The following is a 23,690-nucleotide window of genomic DNA, read 5'->3' as shown; positions in this document are numbered from 1 at the left end:
CGTAATGCCATTCCTGGCTTTGAAACACCATTACATCATTCAAAGGAATCAAATTCAGGAAAATAAAAAAAAATATTCTTGAGGCAACTATTTTTCACAACTGCAGAGAAATACAAGACCCATCATGCACCGCTGCGCACGTCAAGTTCCGGGTCACGGGGTTAAAACGCTGGAATGTTTTGGTTTTAGAAATCTCCCTCAGTTTTCGGCAGTATTGGTTCTTTTATTATTCATGTCACTTTACCCTCGCTAGTGGCAGCAAAGATGGATGCGTTGCAAAGACACCGCTCACTTTATAAAGGAACCACTCCGCCATGGAAGGAAACGTACCGCCAGGTGAGAAACACAGCTGGCGAATGTTAACTACGTGAGCTAGCTAGCGAGCTAACTAATGGCTGACAGCTAGCTAGCTGTATGTGTACACATACTAAGCTATCTGTACATACAACAACTAGCCGTATGCGTAGTTGCGTACATATACTAGCTGTATGCATACACATACCAACTGTATGCGTACATATACAAGCTGTATATGTACATGTACCAGCTGTATTCGTACTTATACCAGCATACAGCTGGTATATGTACGCATGCAGCTGGTATATGTATATATACTAGCAGTATGTGTACATATACTAGCAGTATGTGTACATATACTAGCAGTATGTGTACATGTACTAGCTGTATGTGTAAAGCTGAATGTGTACATATACTAGCTGTATGTGTACATGTACAAGCTGTATATGTACATGTACCAGCTGTATTCGTACATATACCAGCATAAAGCTGGTATATGTACGCATGCAACTGGGGTATGTATATATACTAGCAGTATGTGTACATATACTAGCAGTATGTGTACATGTACTAGCTGTATGTGTAAAGCAGTATGTGTATATGTACTAGCTGTATGTGTAAAGCTGAATGTGTACATATACTAGCTGTATGTGTACATGTACAAGCTGTATATGTACATGTACCAGCTGTATTCGTACATATACCAGCATAAAGCTGGTATATGTACGCATGCAACTGGGGTATGTATATATACTAGCAGTATGTGTACATATACTAGCAGTATGTGTACATGTACTAGCTGTATGTGTAAAGCAGTATGTGTATATGTACTAGCTGTATGTGTAAAGCTGTGTGTGTACATATACTAGCTGTATGTGTACATATACTAGCTGTATATGTACATATACTATCTTTAATTGTGTACAGCTTTGTATACATATACTAGCTGTATGTGTAAAGCTGTATGTGTACATATACTAGCTGTATATGTACATATACTATCTTTAATTGTGTACAGCTTTGTGTACATATACTAGCTGTATGTGTAAAGCTGTATGTGTACATATACTAGCTGTATATGTACATATACTATCTTTAATTGTGTACAGCTTTGTGTACATATACTAGCTGTATGTGTAAAGCTGTGTGTGTACATATACTAACTGTATGTGTACATACCATCTTTAATTGTGTACAGCTGTGTGTACATATACTAGCTGTATGTGTAAAGCTGTGTGTACATATACTAGCTGTACATATACTAGCTGTATGTACATATACTAGCTGTACATATACTAGCTGTATGTGTACAGCTGTGTGTACATATACTAGCTGTATGTGTAGACATACTATCTATAATTGTGTACAGATGTGTGAACATAAACTAGCTGTATGTGTACATATACTAGCGCTGCTGCTTCTTTCCAGTTTAACACCCTTATGTATTTGTGTTTTCTTCTCCTCTTCCTCTGTGTTTCGCAGCGCTGTGTAGACAGGCTGAAAAACAGCCGGACGAGGCTGCTGGAGAGGTATCGGCAGACAGGGGAGAGCCCGCAGCGGAGCGGCGGCGGGTCCTCCATCATCGTCCAGGAGGTGATGGCGGAGGAGTGGAGCGCCCTGCAGTCAGAGGACCGGAGGCTGCCCTCGCTGTGGGGGCCGGAGGGCATGGCAGAGGTCTGTTGGTCTTTTCCTTCTCCCTCACGAGGTATACTGTACTCTTTCCCTGTGTCCTCTAGATCTCGTACTGCTCTTTGCTTTTCAGAGAGACCTGCCCTTAAAAAAAAAAAAATTAAAAAACATGTTAAAATAAGTCTTTCTTCACATGAAATCTGCTTTTTTGAGTTCCATAACCAAGTGGAGGTCTTTTGTCTTTTCTTCCACACTCAGATGCTCAGTGTCATGAAGGAGTACGATGAACTAGCAGTACTGGAAGAAATCCAACAGGAGCTGCTGTCTCATGGTACTATGTTTTCCTTAATTCAAATTACCCTGTTCATTATTATTATTGTCCAAACTCGTGACTGTAGATGTTCAAATAAATACCACAGAGCAGAGTGATTCTACGCTTGCGGCAGGGTTGAGATATTTCTGCCGCTATACTGTAAAAATAAAACTGTTGACTCTGTGTTCTCTTCTCCGTGCCCCAGAAATGTCTATTATTGAAGAGTACGAGAGGGACCTGCAGTTTGAGCAGCAGTACATATCGTCTGTTGTTGAGGGGATGGAGGACACGTATATTATTTGCCCCATATGTCACATGTGAGTCTGAGGCATGGCGTGTAGTTTCCCATATTTTTAACTACCAATCTCAAGTTACAAATACAACATTTAAAACAAGTTGTAGGCAGACATCTCTTCATAGTTTTTGTCTCTTCCATTAGCTGTCGAGGCAAACATTTGGAAATCTGTCACTGCTGGCTTATACCACAGGACGGTTGATAACAACACATGTATTCATGATTTTATTTATATTTATGATTCTGTCTCACAGGAACAACTTGGACATCAACAGCCATTTCATTTCCTGCACCTGTGGACTGTACATTAACACAAAGGTGTGTTTGTTTGTTACACTCTGTGCTATCATATCACCAAACAGACACACACACACACACACACACACACACACACAGACACACACACAGACACACACACAGACAGACAGACAGACAGACAGACAGACAGACAGACAGACAGACAGACAGACACACACACACACACAGACACACACACACACAGACACACAGACACACACACACACAGACACACAGACACACAGACACACACACACACACACACAGACAGACACACAGACACACAGACATGTGTGGCAGAAGTTTCCTAGGAGTCGGCTCGTTTTTACAGTTTTCTTCATTTGACGTTCTACGGCTTTCCGTCTTCAGAAACAGAACGTCACCCCCGATGTCCTGAGGAGTCTCCTGGAGTCCAGGGTGTCGGAGCACATGGAGGACTGTCTCCGCAACCCTGTTTTCTCTGTAGCTCCAGACATGGACTGCTCTCCTAATCTCATGATGAGCTGCAAGGTACGGCCCGGTCTTAAGTTTCAGGAAGATAACACCCAAAAGATACTTGTTGCCTTGGATTTGTATTATTTTTCCTTATAGGCCTTTTTGTTTCCTTCTTTACTATTGCGCATGTGCTGGCACGTTGCTCAAATAAGTTCTCTGCTCCTCGACTGACCCGGTTTCCCTCATTGGGGAAAAAAACAACAGTAGCGTTGGCATCACTTGTGACTAATGGATCCTCTTCCGTCACAACTTAACTGTTTTTTTTTTTGTGCTTTCAGTTTTGTGACTACCTGTCCATTGTCTTGTGAAAGCAGACGCAGCTGTTCGGAGTGACTTAACTCATCATATTTCATTTTATTGTTTTGTTCTCAGTATGTTGTGTGAAATAAATACTATTTTTGTTCAAAATATTGAAGTTGTTGGTCATACTTTATTTATCTGTATGCGCCTAGTGCCAGTAACCACCGATGTGACTGATCCAACCGTCCAGCCCTAAATACACAAAGCTTAAAGCACACTGAAATAGATTTTTTTTTAAATTTAATTAAAACATTAAAAACACATTTATATTAGTCTGGTAGGCATTTTCCTGTGTTCGTTTTGGCTTCACAGAGTGATGTTCACAATACTCAGGGGTTAGAGGTCCATTCTTTTTTAGCTCCAAAATCCACTGTGTAGATAATGCATCCACACTTTTTCTTCTGTCAGATCAAATGATGTTACTGACACACATGTATGTTCACTTGGGCATGGTTTGACACGCTGCATGTAATTATTAACCATAATAAATAAGTGGTCAAGTCAATGTCAAGGAACATTCACCTGTGGAAATGAGGGTAAAATTAAATGTCTAAACTAACATAATATGGTTGACGCTACATGCTATACATATTTTTTAATCTGGTTTAAAATTATGTGTTATTAAATGTATGAACATATATAGTAGTGGAATACTGTGGTATTTTCTTAGGTCGTTTATGGACGGTGGAAATCTGCAAATTGCTAGCGAATGGGATCCATAACGTCCAATAAAACATTTTTATTCAACGTTTTCACAAGCATCAAACAGAAAACCATGAGCATCATTTATATACCAGATAGTTCAAAAATCCTTTTTTTTTTTTACGTGCCCGCACTTGTTGGCATGCGGAACTCCTCCGTCGCCGCTAGGGGGCGGCATTGTCCCGACCGCGTTGAACGACCTGACCGGAAAACAACTCGACAGAGCGGACTTCGGAGCGGCAGCAGGCAGGCAGAGGAAAGATGGCAGCCGCGGCAGTGGCTGAGTTTCAGAGAGCACAGTCTCTTCTTGGAACGGACCGGAATGCCTCTATCGATATCCTGCACTCTATAGGTGAATATAATCGGCACAGCACAACGCGACACTAGACAGAGAAAAAAAAACAACCGCGCGCCCCAGAAACACGGACGCTGCGCACCCGTCCATCAAGCGTGGAGCAGCCCGAGTTAGCCGGCTGGCAGCAGCGCAGCTACGCCTGGTTAGCTAGCCTCCTTTCTCTCGCTGCTTGCGCAGTGAGTCAGCAGCAGCGGCGGGCTAGCCGGCTAGCTTTGCCTGACGAGCTAACGTTAGCTTCCCCGGCTCATTCATTTGACGGTAACCTGCTTGTCAGTGCGGTTCGCGACACGCTCGCGCGCCGCCAGCAGCGACGTTGGCGGCGGTTGCTCGCCTTGTCAGACGTCAGGCGGACGCGGGGACGGATGTGGGAGCCGGGTTAGGACTCCGGTAACACCGGCGACTTTGTGTCACAGCAACGACGCTGTGTGTCGACCAGTACAGCGCGGCTACGTCGCTGTCAATGTGGCTAATTGTTTAAACATGACAGCGCCGACGGTTCACAGCCTCTCGCGCCACTTGGCTGCCCGCCTCTCAGCCCGCGCGACCCCGCGATTCATAACGAGCCTCTGGAGACAGATGGACCCACAGCGGCGTTTCACCGGGTCCCTCATCACGGTGATTCATGTCAATACGGATCCAATTACATCATTCATTGTGTGTGTGTGTGTGTGTGTGTGTGTGTGTGTGTGTGTGTGTGTTATAGTGAAGCGGGACATCCAGCAGAGCGATGAGGAGGCGGTGCGCGTTAAAGAGCAGAGCATCCTGGAGCTGGGCGGACTGCTGGCCAAGACGGGACAGGCTGCAGGTAACGGGAAGTGACGGCTCATGATCGGCCCATGATTTGGACACACACACACACACACACACACACACACACACACGCACTAAAGTCACTACAGTTTTCACTGGGTAAGACTCCTGACTGTAGTTGAGGTTTTTGATATTTTTGGTCCAAATTGGATTGTTTTATGACCACACGTGACATGTCTTTTGATTGTATTGGCTGACAAGAAAAGGCTCATACAATGTGTTTTATTTCATTTCACTTTTTTTTTTTAAGGGAGCATCCCCTAAAAGTTTTTTATTTTTAGAAAATTGGGACTTGGTGTCACTTAATCTGAGGACGTTACTAAATTGTGACAGCCGGGCAGCAAGGGCTTTTTAGAGGAGCGGCCGGCGATTCTTGTAAAATGTGTGCGGTAAAGCGTTTGAGTAAAAGTTTTTACTGAAGCTGAGAAACAGAGCGTGAATGCACTGGATGTTTTGTTCCGTCAAGGCTCCGATATCACGGTTTGCAAACCTGTAAGATGTCGAATCAACTAACCTTGAGTAGCTAGACAGCGGCTTGTACTGTTCTTTACTCCGATATAAAAGTGTCTGTTAAACGGCTGAAGGTTTGTCTTTCATCACTTATACTATTTAGAATCGGGAGTGTTTATTTAATTTTTGTGCGTTCACCATCCATTTCCTATTGCTTGGTGCTCGTGTGCATTACTCCTTTCGCTTCCTCCCACTCTCTCGCCTCAGAGCTCGGGGGTCTGCTGAAATACGTGCGCCCCTTCCTCAACTCCATCTCCAAGGCCAAGGCAGCCCGGCTAGTCCGCTCCCTGCTGGACATGTTCCTGGACATGGAGGCCGCCACGGGCCAGGAGGTCGAGCTCTGCTTGGAGTGCATAGAGTGGGCCAAGGTGGAGAAGAGGACCTTCCTCAGACAGGGGCTGGAGGTGAGGCTTCAGGTGCTGGTGGTTGGCTCGGCCTCTGGAGCTGCTCTGCTTTGGGTTTGGCGAGTGAAAACCGGCCATTCGTTCGCAAGATATGGCACCAGATAGCTGCGACAAGATGCTGGAAGTTGTGGGTGTGTGGTGGGATTGTCGCCCGTTGTCCGGCAGCCCAAACGGACAGACCATCTCAAGGTTAGGATGGACTTGTCGGGCGACTGTCTGGTTTAGTTATCGATGTAAAAACAACTCCAAAACACTCGCTGACTAATTGGAAGAATCTTCTTTGTTTTGCCAAGTGCGTGAGCACATCATTAATTATGCTCCAGAGGTCATTACATTAGTCTGGAGAGAGTGCAGTTAGTGGCAGTGAAAGAGCTCAATCATGCTGTATTTCAGGTATGCTGTCGTTACCTCAGAGGGTTTGATCAGCAGCTGAACTTGATACAACGAACAAACGGCACCCAGCTCACGCCAAACATGTAGAGTCTCAAAGTGCTCATTTACGTCCTAAAAGAAGTCTTGCTGCATGAAATGCTATATTTAATATTTTACACTTCTTTGGCTAATGGTTGTAAAAGCGACAAATCAGGAAGAGCAACTTTGTTTGTGATTGAAGGCACAACTTTGTGAGCATGATGTTATTAATCTGTTACTTTGACAATTTTCTTGTGGCCGAACCAGTAGTTTAAAAAAACACTATTTTTTTTTTAAAATGTACAATTTTCCTTGAAAAATAAGCACCTTTACCTGCGTGTGCAACGTTTGTTTTCCAGCTGACAGACGGTTGTTACAAACGACTTGTACACATGTAGAGCTGTGCTGCATATTTCTTATATATTTGTTATTCATAAGCAGACTCAGTTGTCCACCCGGGCACTCATATTGAAATTCTCTCTCCTCAGGCTCGTCTCATCTCGTTGTACTTCGACACAAAGTGCTACCAGGAGGCATTGCAACTCGGTGAGTGTTGAGGCTCCTGCAGTCGCTGTTTTTAAATTCCTTGGGAACCAGAATAAAATTAAATAAAAGGGGAATAAAGGATAAAGGATCAGGGGGGAAATGCATTTATTCAGTGAGCGCACTGAAAGCATTGAAAGCAAATTTCCCCTTGGGGATTAATAAAGTACATATCCATCTATTGTGTCCTCTCTTCCCTTCCTCAGGCACCCAGCTGCTGCAGGAGCTGAAGAAGATGGACGACAAGGCTCTGCTGGTGGAGGTGCAGCTGCTGGAGAGCAAGACGTACCACGGGCTGAGCAACCTGCCCAAGGCGCGCGCCGCCCTCACCTCGGCCCGGACGACCGCCAACGCCATCTACTGCGCGCCCAAACTACAGGCGGCTTTAGACATGCAGTCAGGTACAGACGCCGCTGTGAGGGAGCTGATGCTCAGCTGCAAACTGCTATTTCCTGTTGCAGCACCTGATGTGTGTTTGTGTCTCTGTGTGTGTGTGTGTGTATGCGTGTGTGTTTCCAGGGATCATTCACGCAGCGGAGGACAAGGACTGGAAGACGGCGTACTCCTACTTCTACGAGGCCTTCGAAGGCTACGACTCCATCGACAGCCCCCGGGCCATCACAGCCCTCAAATACATGCTGCTCTGCAAAATCATGCTCAACTTGTAAGTGGTAAACTAATCACATGTCAGCGCCACGATCACGTCCAAACAGTTTGCAGCCGCCATTCATCCAATATCTGGGTTTTAAAAGATTCAATGAGAGACGCTCGACTGCCCAGATGAGTCTTCTTTGTCCGGTTGTGTCTGACGCGTGTTCTTTTCCGTTCCAGGCCAGAGGATGTCCACTCCCTCATCAGTGGCAAGCTGGCTCTGAGGCACGCTGGCAGAGAGGTAGCATTTTAACATTGCTAAGAAACTTTTGAGTCTAATTTAAACCGTTTGCTGTGAAACCCTCCCCTGAAAGACACCCGTCCACTGTGTGGAGGAGGCTGTCTTTTGTATCGTGCAAATATGATATTGCCAAGACATTGTTTGGCAAACTTACTACTTGCATCTCCAGTCTTTTGTCCCGATTTACCAGCAATGGTAACGCTAGACTTCTCTTCAAATCGGACAGGACGTCCCCGTGGTGCGTTCAGTCTCTCAGTGCTTCCTGTGACTGCAGTGAGGTGCAATATATCCTGACCCTCGGTGTGCCCCACTGGTTCTTTCCTCTGCTCTAAAGGGAGCCACAAACGTTAGCGTGTTAACGCGGGACAATCGCACCAGACACGACTTTTAAAAGTGCAGCCGCTTCAAAAACGCCTTGGCAACTATCTATCTATATCTCTATCTCTATCTCTCTCGCGCTCTCGCTCTCTCTATCTAAAGGCGCGCATGAAAGGAAGAAGAATAGTTTTGCTTGCGATGCGTTTTTGAGAGTCGCGCCTGGTGTGATCGGCCCTTCGTCGCGTTATTTCAACGGCTAGGAGCACGTTTTTAACAATGTTTTTAACAAAAAGCCCGCTCCTGAGTAGCACGAGAAAAGCGCTGGCTGCTCCGAGAGGCTCTGTGTCCACTCTGGGGAAGTTGACACTGACCCGGATTCCTTATTTTCCTGCGTCTTGCAGTTTCAGGATCCACTAAAAAGGCCGAGATGTGGTTCAGAACCAGCTCGCGAACAGTTTAACGAGCAGCAACAGTAACTGAGGGGGGCGGGGCTTAGCGAAACAGTTAGATTTCATTTGATGAGATGCATGGCCGTCCCTGGAGCTACTGTATTTATTTAATGACATATTTATGACGCATGAGCCCGTAACCTTTTCTTGATGTTCTGTTTCTGCAGACGGACTCGCTGAAAAGTGTCGCACAAGCCAGCAAGAACCGGTCGCTGGCAGACTTTGAAAAGGTTTGTGTCTGGAGTTTGTGGACTTTCTTTAGGCCGCTAACCGTTTCCATGTTCCTTAACGGCGTCGTTAATGACACTGAGGTTTTTATCTGTCTGCCTTTCTGCATGTTTTGCCTTTAGCTGTGATTTTAAATGTCCGTTTCCCACAATCCCCCCCTCCAGGCGCTAACAGAGTACAAAGCGGAGCTGAGGGACGACCCCATCATCAGCGACCACCTGACCTCGCTGTACGACAACCTGCTGGAGCAGAACCTCATCCGGGTCATCGAGCCGTTCTCCAGGGTCCAGGTAGTCCTCTCTGCAGCCGGGAGGCACGGAGCCTGGTTCAGGGCCAACGGAGATTTATTACATCAAGAAGATGTTTTTTGCAGAAAAAAACAGGACAAAGTTACAAATTGAAAAATAAATAATTTGGCCCAATTTCTGCTTTAGATGGATGATACATTGCCCCAGAAATAATGTCATTTTAAGACCATTTTAGGCCACTGGTGATAGTGTAATAGCATAATAATGCTATTCAGACATCGTAAAGGGAATAAAATATCTTAACAAAATATAATAATACCACACATCCAAAATAATAAATCAAAGTTGACTCACAGTTAACAAAAAAATCATCATGTTGACTCAAAGGTTGCTGACATTCTTCTGTAAACAAAAAAGACAACCGGCAATATCGAGATGAGGGAAAACAAATGTTCACGACTAGTCCATAAAACGTTAAAATGATCCGGTCATGTCCTCATATCGTACGATCAGTCACTGCAGTAATTATCGTGCAGTCGAGACATCATCAACGCATAATACATCACAACGGTTCATCATTAAGATACTTCCAGTTCACTGTCTTTACTCATTCTGCTTGTCCTTCCTTTCTTCCGACAGATGGCACACATTTCCTCCCTCATCAAACTATCCGAGGTACGCTCATCATCATCGTCATCATCAGTGTTCCCCTCTTGAGACGTTCTTTATAGTTCAGCAGTCGGCTCCTTCGGGCTTTTTGACAGTAAAAGATACCCACGGTCCGATTGCGTGTGTTTTGCAGGGAGACGTGGAGAGGAAGCTGTCGCAGATGATCCTGGACGAGAAGTTTCACGGTAAACATGAGTTATTGTTTCTGGCCGAGGAGTCCAGTTCACTTGCAGTTACTCCCAGCGTTCAAATCTTAAACCGTCAGCCCTCCAGCGGCTTCTTTAGCGCCCTTCTCTCTCTGTTGCCCGCCGAGCAGGTATTCTGGACCAAGGCGAAGGTGTTCTGATCGTCTTCGACGAGCCGGCGGTGGACAAGACGTACGAGGCGGCTCTGGAGACCATCCAGAACATGAGCAAAGTGGTGGACTCGCTCTACAACAAAGCCAAGAAGCTGACATAGGGTCAGTCCAGTGATGACATCAGGACTAGATCATAAGAACGGTTGATACCAATATTCTGGTATATTATAGGATGGGGCTCGTGGTGAATATTTGTCTTTTGGTGGACAATTCCCATGAAAAGACGTAAACTGACGATGAGTTGATGCTCTGTTATGTGTGAAAGTGTTAAAACCAGCAAAGCTTCATTGAAGTAAGAATAATATCCACGTCGGCGCGATGGCCTCGTTGCAATCTGGATTTTGGTGCCGGTCACATTCAAACTGGTCCCGGTAATTGGGATTACACCAGTGTGAGAGTCTCTGTTTTAATAATGAAAATAATTAAAGGATGTCTGAAGACTGTAATCACGCCCTGAGAGCCGCATCAGTCTCTTCAACTAACGGTTGACAATAAGGTGAATACTCGCCTTTCTGCTTTGAAACATTCGTCACATGTCGTCTTTAACCTCTCTCTCTTTCTCTTTCTCTATATCTCTCTCTCGCCCCTCAGAGAGAGCAACCCCGTCAGTCAGGACCTCTGGTTGCTCGCTCGCGTCGGCCCGGGAGGGACGAGGAGAAGACGAACACTTCAAGCGACCCAGCGAGCAAACGAAACCAGCCGACCGAACCGAAGACGCCCCTCAAAACGCTCCTCCTCGTCCTCCCTCTCCTCTCCACTCCACCTCTCCCTCGTCCCTTCCAATCAGGGGGGTTGATCCGACACGACGTGGACGAACGCCCCGCCCCCGTCTCTGCTCTTCTCCCACCTCCGGTTGCTCCTGTATGTACAATTTGGACCCCTATCCCCCTCACACACCATTATTTTTTCTTCTTTCTTTCTGCGCTGGCCATCAGGGAATCTTGTAAAATACCAATAAAAAAGTCCGTACACAGTACTTATCCACACATGTATTATATATGGAACAAAAGAAGATGCTCGGCGCGGGTCGGTTGGCGCCCAAACGGAATGTTTAGGACCTCTCTGACGGCCCGCGGTCACCCGGAGGCCGGCCATCAGAACCCCGCCCGTCTCCCTCCACCCTTCCTCTGACCTTTGACTCCGCCCCCCTCACACTCACAAGGCATTCTGGGATTTGTGGACCACAAAGGGAATTTTCTCTCCAGTCCACACGGGACCACGCCACAAGGAGAGGAGGACATTCACCCCTCACTTCCTGTTTGTATATAACATTGCCAAGCGCCTCTGATCCTCCAAGGCCTGATATAGTCACACATGTCCTCTGTTTTTTTTTTTATATATAACAATGCGTAAGAACAGAATACTGAGAGCTTGGTGATCATGTGCTTTGCCTGGAGAGGGAACTCTGCGCTCTGAGGCGCGACGTCGGTTCAGAAGAAGAAGAAGAAGAAGATGCAGCAGCGGGGTTCGCTGAAGAAGTTGTACATTTTTTGGGAACTTAATTTTTTGCAAGGACTTGAAGGTTTACCATATATGACATAGAGAAAGACAAATGCTACTACTACTACTAATAATAATAAAAAAATGTAAACCTGCCAGTTTTAGGTTCCTGGGAATGAAAATGTGTTCCAGGTTTTTACTCCTGAAGCAAAGATTTTAAAATGTCTTTACATGAACGTGTATCGGTTCTACACTTTAGACCAGCGGCTCCAAACCAGAAGATTGTGGAGGACACAACGCATTTGGGGAAAATGGAAATAACAATGAAGATTATTTGTTTTGGGAGAGATAAATAAAACCTCCATATATCGTACATCACCTGACCAGTACAGCGAGATGGAGAGTCAAAGTAGCGGATAGAAAGGTCATTTAAAGAAGATGGGTTTCAGAATGTATATGTGTTAGTCCAGTGGAATAAAACAGTCCAAAACATCTCGTGAAATATGAACAACTCTCCCAAAATCCTGAAACTGGAACACTGAAACTCAAACTGGTGTTGATCAGGTGCAGAGCTGCTCCGTAGAGAATAGACAGACAATAGAGAGTGAGCTTTCCTCACTGGATGGACTTCTTCATTCAGGTGAAGTTATATTTAAATGTATTGTGTATTAATATTGGTTTTCATGTTAAAACTTCATTTCACCTCGATTAGATATATTTTTTAGTTGTTTTTTTCTCTCTCAAAACTGAAATCCCGTTTTGAACTTGTCTTCTCCTCAACAGCGACACCCGGTGGTGAGATGACGTCACGTCACACTGAAGTCAATTCAAACTTTTAGGGAGATTGAAACCACTTTGTGTGCAAAGACTTCCTTTGCAGTTAGATATTTAACAGTTATTTCAACACTTTCATATAATGACATTTTATTAAAACAATTCAGTATATTATAATTTACATCATGTTGCATGATGAGATAGTCCTGGACTTGACTGATGATTGTAAATGCATTGATTAATTCCCAAAACCAAAATAAGAGCTCTTAACAAAGGCACAAAAACGATAACTATGTTTGCTTACTCCTGGCTTGCATTAATAACACACACACACACACACAACACTCACGGCAATGTCCTTAAAAGTTATTACAACTTTAACTAACCTTGTGCCTATAATGCTACCTTTTCAAATTTGTATAGAAAAATTGACATTTTCCGTATCTTTTGACATACAATGAGACCTCATTTATAACGTTGCTAGCCGCCTTCAAAATAAAAGCATCTTATCGTGGAACAAAAACAACAGATTGACAAACAGTTTCTGAAGCTAACATATACAATAACCGCCAGTTTTTAGTCCGGCGTCCGTCTGTGGGTAGCGATGATAACGTAGCTTGAAATGCTAGCCTAGTAGCTTAACGGTCCATTACTCCCGTAGCTGTCCATGCTGGATCGGTCCAAACTGATTAAAAAAGTAAGCACGGAAAGTAAAATATAGCGTTAGCACGACTGCATTCAGCGGCTAGCTTAGCCAAAGCATGCTGGAGTAGCTTAGCCAACAGGTGTTGGAGGAGAGATTATACCGAGTTAGCTTTTGCTCTTTCACAAAAACTAATTCATGAATTTGTATAATTACATTATATATATATATATATATATATATATATATATATATATATATATATATATATATATATATATATATATATAAATATATATATATATATATATATATATATATATATATATATATATTACTCCGGGCTTGCATTAATAACACACACACACAACACTCACGGCAATGTCCTTAAAAGTTATTACAACTTTAACTAACCTTGTGCCTATAATGCTACCTTTTCAAATTTGTATAGAAAAATTGACATTTTCTGTATCTTTTGGATATATATATATATATATATATATATATATATATATATATATATATATATATATATATATATATATGTTGGCGGCTCAATGTGGGCGGGGCCAGGCCCGCGGCCCTCTATTGGCTGGCCGCCACTGAAGCGGACTCTCCAGCGTCCTTATGTGCCTCCAGTTTAATAGCAGGCTGTATTTATGAGCACTGTTTGACCTCGTGTGTGTGTGTGTGTGTGTGTGTGTGTGTGTGTGTGTGTGTGTCAACACGTGTGCAGGCTAACTGAGTCATGGTTAACTGTAAACAACTCCCAACATGGGTTCGACAGCAGCACTTGTCTCCACATCAGCATGAGAATGAGTGAAGCCGCTGAGAGAGAGAGAGAGAGAGAGAGAGAGAGAGAGAGAGAGAGAGAGAGAGAGAGAGAGAGAGAGAGAGGCGAAGGGAAAAGAGGGAGAGAGAAAGGGGGAGGGAAAGAGAGAGAGAGAGAGAGAGAGAGAGAGAGAGAGAGAGAGAGAGAGAGAGAGAGAGAGAGAGAGAGAGAGAGAGCTTTAGGAGGTTCCTGCGGGAGGAGGATCGGAGCCAGACAGGCGACAGTCAAGCGCCGTCTCGGCCTGGAGGCAGAGGGCGGGCCAATGAGAAGGAGAACCCCCACCTCCCTCCCTCCTCCCTCCCTCCCTCCCTCCTCCCCCCTCTCTGCCCCGGCTCGGCTCGGCTCGGCTCGGCGCGCCCTGTAATTAGGAGCTCTCGTTGGGTTGGGCGCCGCCACGGTGGACAGCCCGGGCTGCTGCAGAGGGACTTCAGCTCCGGACTGAGAGGCAACCAGCGCGCTCCCCGGCACGAGAGCGAGACACATATTAATAATTAATCAAGGAAACAATCAGAAGAAGACATGAACGGGCAGTCCTCACCTGTCTTCGAGGAGAAGAAGCCGTCCCTCCCCATCATGGCTGGGAGCTCCATCTCGGCCATCAAGGATTCCCCGACCCTGCCGGAGTCCTCGTCCACGGACATGGGCTTCTACAGCGGCCAGAGCGCGCAGGACTTCTACCCGGCGCCGCAGCACCAACACCAGCAGGACCAGCAGAACCAGCAGAACCAGCAGCAGAACCACCACCACCAGCAGCAGCAGCAGCAGCAGTCGTACCCGGCGCAGCACGTCAACCCGTACGCGTACCACCACCACTACAACCTCCACGGGGTGGCTGCTGGCGGCGCCTACCCGGTCGTGGCCAAGGCGGAGTACCCGTACCTCCACTCGGCGTACCGGGAGCACGGCGCGTTCAGCCGGGAGGCGCAGGCGCTGCTGCAGGATGGTGAGTTCAGGGACAGGCGCACAAACAAACCCGCTGATCGCTGTTAGACGGTGCACTGTGGCTCCTTTCAAAGAACGGGGTTTTACCCCCAAAACACCATCTCCATGTTGTTTAAAAAACGTCCCCGTCCCCCTCCACCCCCTCCTCCTGCGCCCGAGGCTGATGCCTGGCAGCAGCTCACGTCTAGCCACATGCACCCGGTAATTACGCACGGGCTTTTACGCACGGAGAGAATGTCTCCACTGCGTCTTAAACTGTCTTCACCGCTTTTATATGGATGTGTTTTCATACTGAGCTTCCGCATCTCCATGAGATGAGATCAGTGGAGTCACAACTGGTGTGTTTGTGTTGTTATGGCACACACACACACACACACACACACACACACACACACACACACACACACACACACACACACACACACACACACTTACACACATGTATGTATGTTTGTGGGACTCCAAGTCCATTTATTTTGAAATTATTTGAGATAATCCTGAAAAAAACAACAACAATATAGCTGGAAAAATACATGGCAAGTTATTATAAGATATATGTGTATTTTTCTTGCTGTATTGTGTTTTATTTTTGGGGCTTTATCTGCAATGCTTTCTAAATAAATGTGAACAAGGGTTCCACAAACATGCGTCTGTGTATCAGATGTCGTTCTTTGCCACCAGGTCCAAAGTAGAGTCTTTGTTTTGTCAGAGAAGAAGAACTCATAAACGAAAGCTTCAGGCTTCACTTGCCAAGGCGGATGTTCCCGCTTCAACCATTGCACTCAAGTTCACCAGGAAAAATACAAAATACCTGTTTGGCTCAAAGTGAAAAAAGGCAACAGGAGATCCTTCCTGCCTTCAGGAGGGTTGAGGAGGGAAACAGAGTTTGACTTGTGTCTCGTTCCCCGTAAACTCATCTGGTCTTTGAACTTCCTTCAGATTCAGATTTCTGATAGGAGTCCGGCCTAAAGGTCTTTGGATGGACGCCATGGCCTCGTTGTAGCGGGGCCCTTTTTTCACCTTCACCTCCCATCCAGAATAAAGAAGTCATTAATTAACACTCGGCTTCAATCGGTAAGCTAACCGGCTAACGTGAAGCGATAGCACGAGGCGGCTCGGCTCCACAGACGGTTGTTCTGTTTTTTTTGACATTCTGTGTGTGAAGTTGACTTGTGGAAACGGCCCCGGGGGACTTTGGCCCTCAGCCACACACCTCTGGTGTCAGGACATGTCAGTCAGCCTGTGAAACATCTGAGGAGGCCACGCCCATGCAAATACATAACAAAGAGAGCGTCAATTCGTACAGGTCAACAAAAAAAAAACGGATTGATCAACAAATAATATACAAAAGTGATAAATAATAAGTCAATACACTGGAATCGGCCTTTAACACAAGTTTTTTTAATCGTCTTATTAAAGTTGCTAAAATTCTGTGAAGAAATACTGAATTTAGTCTCAGTATCCACGATGGTAATGTTATGTAACACAATAGAAGTCTCTATTGAATATGAATACATGCATGTTAGTTTGCACTGGCACACTAAACCAAAATGACTTATTTTTTAATATGGTATGTCGGAAAAAAGGCTTTGGATAGTATTTGGAAAGAAGTCATAAAGAGTTAAAGTATGTTGAAAATGTAAAAAAGAAATCCAAAATATTTGGTGTAAATGGTGTAAATATTACAATACTGCATCACATTTGCAAAACAGATTGAACAGAAAAGGTTTGAATGCAGATTTTGAAAAATGTGTTGCTTCTTATTTTAAAAAGTTAAAGAAGAAAAAATGTGTCGATCAAATTCAAACAAAGTTTTTTTCCAGTAAGTTGCTATATATATATATATATATATATATATATATATATATATATATATATATATATATATATATATATATATAAAATATATACATATATACATATAAATATATATATACATATATATATGTATATATACATATATATATATTTGTGTATATATACATATATATACATATATATATAAATATATATATGTATATATATACATATATATATATATACACATATATATATATGTATATATATATACATATATATATATATATATATATATATATATATATATATATATATATATATATATATATATATATATATATATATATATATATATATGTATAGAGCAAGAGGGGAAAAAGCGAGAAAAAATCTTGGTTTCAGAATAACAGCCCAAACGGGGAGAGATGTATACAAGCCGGCCTCCGGGCGACATGAAAGCAACTATAAATCTCTGTCTCGCTCCCCGGCTGTGGGAGACACTCAGACCAAAATTACAAGTTCAGAGGGCTGCTGGAATTTCTTTGAAATCTTCGGGGTTGTAGCGGCCGTGGCTATTTCTGAGCACAAACTGCCATGTGAGTTCATTTCATTGTCGGGAGGTTGTGCAACAGAGAGAGTGGACGGCACTCGTGACGTTTTTATCTTCGAGGTTCCACAAACACAAAAAGAACCCCGTCCGGGGGAGCGGCACGGTTATCGCATTGCCTCTTACCGTTTCCTTTCCACAGTGAAAGAGGAACCCGACGTGGAGGTGCGGATGGTCAACGGGAAGCCCAAGAAGGTGCGCAAGCCCCGGACCATCTACTCCAGCTACCAGCTGGCGGTGCTGCAGAGGAGATTCCAGACGGCTCAGTACCTGGCACTGCCGGAGCGGGCCGAGCTGGCCGCTCAGATGGGCCTCACGCAGACGCAGGTGAGGCCCAAAGAGTGAATCATTAAAAAAGCGTCATTTCATACACAAGCGAATCACAAGCGTGAACACAGAGAAGTTGAAATCCCAAACTGACACTTGAAGCGTGGCAGATGAAGTCAAACTAAAGGTCAGGTGAGCTCATCAACGCTCAAAGCCTTTAACATTCCTGTTTAATTTGTTGACGCCACGTACTTTATGCTTGAGATTAAGTACATTGAAAATAGTTGTCAGTTGGTATTTACGAGCATCAATATAGCACCAAAACAATTAGCCATGTGAAGGGCAGCTCCGCTTACGAAGCCGCGCATGGCTAGCTAGTGCGCATGGCTAGCTAGTGCGCATGGCTAGCTGGTGCGCATGGCTGGCTGGTGCGCATGGCTGGCTGGTGCGCATGGCTGGCTGGTGCGCATGGCTAGCTGGTGCGCATGGCTAGCTGGTGCGCATGGCTAGCTGGTGCGCATGGCTAGCTAGTGTGCATGGCTAGCTGGTGCACATGGCTAGCTAGTGTGCATGGCTGGCTGGTGCACATGGCTAGCTAGTGCGCATGGCTGGCTGGTGCGCATGGCTAGCTGGTGCGCATCAGCGCTACCCGCTGGCTGGCTCATGGGCGCCACTTTGAACGGCGCTCTGCACGGCGCTCTGCATGGCGCTCGTGCGGAAGTTACGGCGGATAGCGCCGATAAGGCGGCAGCGTAGCAACGCGCCCCTCCGGCTCCTCTCCAGGTTAATGCTGTTAGCGCGGTCGGCACCGTTAGCTGCTAGCTGCTAACCGCCGGCTAACAGAAAGGAGAGAACACGTCAGCGCTGCGTTGTGATTGTAATGCTACACAGGGATGCGGAAGGACGTTAATCTTCTTTTATTTCATGAATAATCTTTTATTTCATGATGTAAAGTAGTTCTCAGAATTGGCTTTCCGAGATCAAGGCAGTTTCTTATTTTATTTGGTGGGAAATGTTAATATTAGCACCAGCATTTATTTGTTGCATCACAGTTATATATTTTTGAGCCCCGGCACATTTTCTACAAACCAAAAACCCTGTGACACACCAACAGCCCAAAAAGTTTCCAAATGTCACATTGAGGCATATTGCATCATACATGGTAGGTCAGCATTGTTCTCCCTGCCGGCATTGAAGAGTATTTCACTACTCGACCCGCCACTATATTGCAGCTCAGACGCTCAACAACGGAAAATTATTTGTGGAAACTACATAATATTTTTGGGGACTGATTGAGGGAAATTGGACATTTTCCCACGGCACACCTGACGCTCTGAAAATCACTGATTTATTTTATATCTCAACAAAACACAAAAGTGTGCGGTTACTCTTGATAGCGTGGAACTGAGGTGATATTAATATAATGTCCAAACGTATAAAAGCATTTGCCAGCCAGCGATTGGAGGCGGGCCCGCGCGTAGGTTTGGTTATGGCAGTCTTGTTTATGTAGTTATTCTTTCGCTGCCTCAATGATTTACTACCGCGTGAATTATCCGCTTGACTTGTGATGTGAGCTGTTTTTATGATGCTGTAAATCAATGTTCGGGATTATTGCTTGAGCCGCACACACGAGCTCTATGAAAACAAAGGCATGAACTTTAAGACGTGATTGTCATGTAATTTGATCTGTTGCCCTTGTCGAGTTGTTTATACAAATGAAAGAAAAGCGCTCATTGTGCCATCGTGTGACTGTAACGTGTGATAATCTAGAGTAATGCATGAACTGGTTTTGATAATGTCTTGTTGCATGAATGCTGTTTTATTATTAGTAAAAAACTATTATGTATTAATTATTTTTTTTACATTACAGTACATTATGAATTATTAACACACTTTTTGCCTTTTTTGTTGCGACATTTCTTTCTTCTTTTTTGGTAAAAACAGTTTAGTCACTTTATTTAAAGAACAGTTTAGAGGAAGGAACTGCTTATGAAAGGATTAATATTGTGCCTGGTAATGTGATATAAATGTAATAAAGCGAGCCAACAGAAGATGCGTTTCATTCTTCTGTGGTAGAGGAGTGTAAATCACCAGAACCTGGCCTGTGCGTTGGCTTTCATTTACATCCTACTGAATGCAAATCAATTATTAATATTTTTGCTCCATGTTTGGTCTCCTCCACCTCCTGAGAAAAATATCTGTCATTTTCGCGGCCAAATGCTCTGCTAGTGCGCCAGAGATTTCACCCTAAGGAGTTGGTGGAGACCAAACCGAAGCTAACACAATACTGACTCACGGGATTTCAGTGAACATTGCTCCAAGTTGACTCTTGAACTTCTGTAAGTCGTCTCACCGTTTGACGCTCGTTCTTCCAGGTCAAAATCTGGTTCCAGAACCGTCGCTCCAAGTTCAAAAAGCTCTACAAGAACGGAGAGTTTCCGCTGGGGGAAATTCCTGTCGAGCACAGTCCGGACGCCAGCGATTCCATGGCCTGCAACTCTCCTCCATCCCCAGCTGTGTGGGACAGCAGCAGTAACAACAACAAAAACAGCAACGACGACGGCAACAGCAGCAGCAACACGAGCGCCGGCGGCGGCGACGGCGTCAAGACTAACGCGATGGTGGACCCCACCGCCAGAGGGCAGGGGCCCTACCAGCCTCCTGGGGGTCCAGCGCCCGCCTGCATGGAAGACTACACGCACCAGAACTGGTACCAGCAGCAGGGCGCACATTTAGGCCTGCAGCCGTCGGGCCCGGCGCACCACACGCCGCCAACGGCGCCGCCGGCGGCACAGAGTCTGGGAGCCGTCTACTGACGCTGAAGCCTGGAGGCCTGCGCTCCGAACACCTGTGGGTTTTTTTGTTTTTTTTCAGGCGGGGATTTGGAGCACCCTTTGGAAATAGAAACACCTGACAGTGATCACCCAACACGAGCCGTGAAGTCAACAAACAGACACACATCGTTCTCCTCCGCTTTGAAGTTTATCAACTCACGTGAACTCCTGGAGATCAGCGGGGGACGCACGTGGCCTTTTTTTCATATTTTATTATTTGTAGTCACTGGTAGTACAAAATTTATATTTTAATTACGACCATATTTATTCCAAAAAAAGCTTCAGTCTTTCCTTCGTTTCTCTTCCTGGAAAAAGGACGTCTGGCAAAGCTTTCCCCTCTCAAACGGAATACTACTGACATTTTCTCGGCTTTGCAGCAGGTTGAAGCGCCGCCACACCACGCCAGCAAACTTTAAGACACGCTGGTCTTTACATGAACGCTGAAAAGGCTGATAACCTTTTAAAATATGACATTCAAATCAGCCGAACGCAGAAGACAAACTGTAGAGACACTGAAAGGATTTCTGTATTGGCGCCAAATTATAAACAGAATTTTTCCACGAGGAATAAGTCGTGAGAATGAATTCACGGACGGAACAATGGAGGCTCGAAAGAGTGCCGCAATTATAACAGCAACAAAAAAGAAAGAAGAAGAAATGAGTCAGCACTTTTGCTTCGGTTCCCTCGCCTGGAAGTTTTAATGTTTTTTGGGTTAAACGCCTGAAATAAGGTCTGTGGTTAACACAGGCTGAGGAGACTTTCAAGCCATTGTTCAACGACATGAACTATGTGGTAATCCTCTCGTGAGCAGAGATCATAAACGTTTGTTTGCTCCAGAGCTCATTTTCCGCAATAATCCCATTGGCTCTTTGTCGAGGGAACAGAGCGACAATCACTTCCTGGTTGGCCGACAAAAATACGTCATTTCTGCGAGCGACCTGGAGACGACAAGAAGTGGATGATTTACTTCTGTAGCTAACAGTAAAAAAGAAAGAAGTAGTGGCTCAAGAGGGAGCTGTGTGGCGTCTGGTGAATTGCCTCCAGTGATGTCACTTGAGTCGGTCGGGTCTAGGCTTGAGAAGAGAGTTAGCTTTCCGCTGTAGCCCGCTGCTCGTCTCTGCTGGAAGCCTGAGGCGACGTTAGCCGCTATTAGCATGCACTCGAACTTGCGACCGAGCTGTCGGCGGTCAAGTTGCATTTTGGGTAATGTAGGCATCAGGTTTTACAAGGAAGAATAATGCGTGAAATGAAAAACAATTATATCTGTGGTTCTGCTGTATCAAGATGGTTTGACTTTTATCCTTTACTATGAGCCAAGCTCCAAAAATGCTCCATCACACAACTCCCATAATGCACCCTGATGCAGCGTCTTTCATTAGACCCCCCCACTTCCTCTCCCTGGGTTGATAAACGGACACGTCCTTTGCAATGCAGGCTCTCTGTTTTGAATTTGAGATCTGCCAACGCTAAACCAAGTCCACCCCGATGACATCACTGTGACATCATCGGGGTAATTTGACAAAGCTCCCCCAGAGCCACAGAAGCCGTTCTGCAACTGAGCGGTGCTCTTCTTCACCATAAGTACAACGACCCAAAGCGACAGAGAGTTGGTGCTAAAACATGAAAATAAGTGCTTTGTGTTTTATTAAAACGTGTAATGTACTCAGGTTTGTTATTTATAGTGTCGACTGTAAAGGAAACAGTGACGCCGCCGGCTTTGTGCCGGAGGAGCTTTTTATTTGAATTTTTCAGGATATGAGTAAAAAATAAAATGCCTATGTTTGAATCAGCTACGAGTGTATTATTTTCAGCGTGTAGTTACGTGTGAAGCACACACACATACACACACGTACACACACACACACGTATGCACGCACACACACGCACAAAGGCGTTGAAAGTGTGCTGACGGGGCATTTCTGGTCTGCCTGTCAGAGTGAGTCAGACAATAGATACAGGTTGCACCCATCTATATATTATAAAACACACACACACACACACACACACACACAGAGTGCGTGTAAAGGAGATTGTGGGAGGTGACAGTGCAGCAGACACTCTGGAGTCTCTGGATACTAATAACACAGAGAGAGACGGGTGTACACTGCTTTCATGTGGCACCCAGTTGGAGAGGGGAGGAGAGAAGTGTGTGTGTGTGTGTGTGTGTGTGTGTGTGTGTGTGTGTGTGTAACAAACAAGCTGCTCTCAACCAACCAAACCCACAGGTTAGCCAACAAAAAGAGGGCGTGAGGAAGGAAAGCTTTGAGAAGTTTGTAACAAAGTTATCGAACCGCGGCTGCGATCTGCGATACGTTGAACGTCGACGTTTCTGAACACAGAATACGTCTCATGTCGGCCTTGTGGCACGCTCACAGAGACGCAAAAGGTTGGAAAAAATGCTAAGCTAACCCTCTTAAAACAACACTACTTAAATCAAAAGTTACGTAAAACGTTACGAAAAACAAAGTTACTAAAAACAACGTTACTAAAAACAAAGTTACTAAAAACAAAGTAACTAAAAACAAAGTAACTAAAAACAAAGTAACTAAAAATAACACTGTGTCAAACAACATTGTGAAAAACATCTTTACATAAAACATTACTCAAGCCGGAGTTACTAGAAACAACGTTACTATTAACAACGTTACTAGAAACAACGTTACTAGAAACAACGTTACTAAAACAATGTTACTAAAACAATGTTACTAAAAACAACGTTACTAGAAACAACGTTACTATTAACAACGTTACTAAAAACAACGTTACTAAAAACAACGTTACTAGAAACAACGTTACTAAAACAATGTTACTAAAAACAACGTTACTAAAAACAACGTTACTAAAAACAATGTTACTAGAAACAACGTTACTAGAAACAACGTTACTAAAACAATGTTACTAAAAACAACGTTACTAAAAACAACGTTACTAAAAACAACGTTACTAAAAACAATGTTACTAGAAACAACGTTACTAAAACAATGTTACTAAAAACAACGTTACTAAAAACGTTACTAGAAACAACGTT

The 23,690-nt window shown here is 44.5% G+C and overlaps 3 protein-coding genes across 4 annotated transcripts; all 3 read left to right on the top strand.

Annotated features, from left to right (window-relative positions):
* Positions 1-160: 160 nt before the first annotated feature.
* rpain (RPA interacting protein) lies at positions 161-3,734 on the top strand. Of its 2 annotated transcripts, XM_068579048.1 has the most exons (7): positions 161-336; positions 1,780-1,971; positions 2,185-2,257; positions 2,445-2,556; positions 2,789-2,852; positions 3,201-3,341; positions 3,605-3,734. In XM_068579048.1, the coding sequence occupies exons 1-7, from the start codon at positions 265-267 to the stop codon at positions 3,632-3,634; spliced, it is 684 nt and encodes a 227-aa protein (XP_068435149.1). In that variant the 5' UTR covers positions 161-264; the 3' UTR covers positions 3,635-3,734. The 2 variants fall into 2 exon arrangements, with proteins under 2 accessions (XP_068435149.1, XP_068435148.1); XM_068579047.1 differs by lacking the exon at positions 3,605-3,734 and having other exon boundaries at positions 3,201-3,567.
* A 790-nt stretch (positions 3,735-4,524) lies between these two features.
* On the top strand, positions 4,525-12,118 carry LOC137787101 (26S proteasome non-ATPase regulatory subunit 11A). The gene is made up of 13 exons (XM_068579356.1): positions 4,525-4,680; positions 5,387-5,488; positions 6,211-6,407; positions 7,307-7,364; positions 7,568-7,762; positions 7,881-8,025; positions 8,193-8,253; positions 9,188-9,250; positions 9,413-9,538; positions 10,136-10,171; positions 10,299-10,350; positions 10,482-10,625; positions 11,115-12,118. The coding sequence occupies exons 1-12, from the start codon at positions 4,590-4,592 to the stop codon at positions 10,622-10,624; spliced, it is 1,269 nt and encodes a 422-aa protein (XP_068435457.1). The 5' UTR covers positions 4,525-4,589; the 3' UTR covers position 10,625; positions 11,115-12,118.
* A 2,613-nt stretch (positions 12,119-14,731) lies between these two features.
* LOC137786979 (homeobox protein Dlx3b-like) lies at positions 14,732-20,644 on the top strand. The gene is made up of 4 exons (XM_068579139.1): positions 14,732-14,893; positions 14,936-15,155; positions 17,704-17,888; positions 20,204-20,644. The coding sequence occupies exons 1-4, from the start codon at positions 14,732-14,734 to the stop codon at positions 20,642-20,644; spliced, it is 1,008 nt and encodes a 335-aa protein (XP_068435240.1).
* The last annotated feature ends 3,046 nt before the right edge of the window (positions 20,645-23,690 follow it).

The sequence above is a fragment of the Clinocottus analis genome, unplaced genomic scaffold (assembly GCF_023055335.1).
Source record: "Clinocottus analis isolate CAN_PGR_092001 unplaced genomic scaffold, fCliAna1.0.p SCAF_16, whole genome shotgun sequence".
Lineage (NCBI taxonomy): Eukaryota > Metazoa > Chordata > Actinopteri > Perciformes > Cottidae > Clinocottus > Clinocottus analis.
Note: the sequence above shows the minus strand (reverse complement) of the source record. Positions and strands in the feature narration are given on the sequence as shown.

Excerpts from the sequence above, each read along its gene's own strand:
- LOC137786979 (XM_068579139.1), top strand. The coding sequence starts at position 14,732 with ATGAACGGGCAGTCCTCACCTGTCTTCGAGGAGAAGAAGCCGTCCCTC. Across the intron at positions 14,894-14,935 it reads GCGCGCAGGACTTCTACCCG|AACCAGCAGCAGAACCACCA; the intron begins GCGCCGCAGCAC and ends CAGAACCAGCAG. Across the intron at positions 17,889-20,203 it reads TGGGCCTCACGCAGACGCAG|GTCAAAATCTGGTTCCAGAA; the intron begins GTGAGGCCCAAA and ends TCGTTCTTCCAG.
- rpain (XM_068579047.1), top strand. The coding sequence starts at position 265 with ATGGATGCGTTGCAAAGACACCGCTCACTTTATAAAGGAACCACTCCG. Across the intron at positions 337-1,779 it reads GGAAGGAAACGTACCGCCAG|CGCTGTGTAGACAGGCTGAA; the intron begins GTGAGAAACACA and ends TGTGTTTCGCAG. Across the intron at positions 2,853-3,200 it reads GACTGTACATTAACACAAAG|AAACAGAACGTCACCCCCGA; the intron begins GTGTGTTTGTTT and ends TTCCGTCTTCAG.
- LOC137787101 (XM_068579356.1), top strand. The coding sequence starts at position 4,590 with ATGGCAGCCGCGGCAGTGGCTGAGTTTCAGAGAGCACAGTCTCTTCTT. Across the intron at positions 7,763-7,880 it reads GGCTTTAGACATGCAGTCAG|GGATCATTCACGCAGCGGAG; the intron begins GTACAGACGCCG and ends GTGTGTTTCCAG. Across the intron at positions 9,539-10,135 it reads AGCCGTTCTCCAGGGTCCAG|ATGGCACACATTTCCTCCCT; the intron begins GTAGTCCTCTCT and ends TTCTTCCGACAG.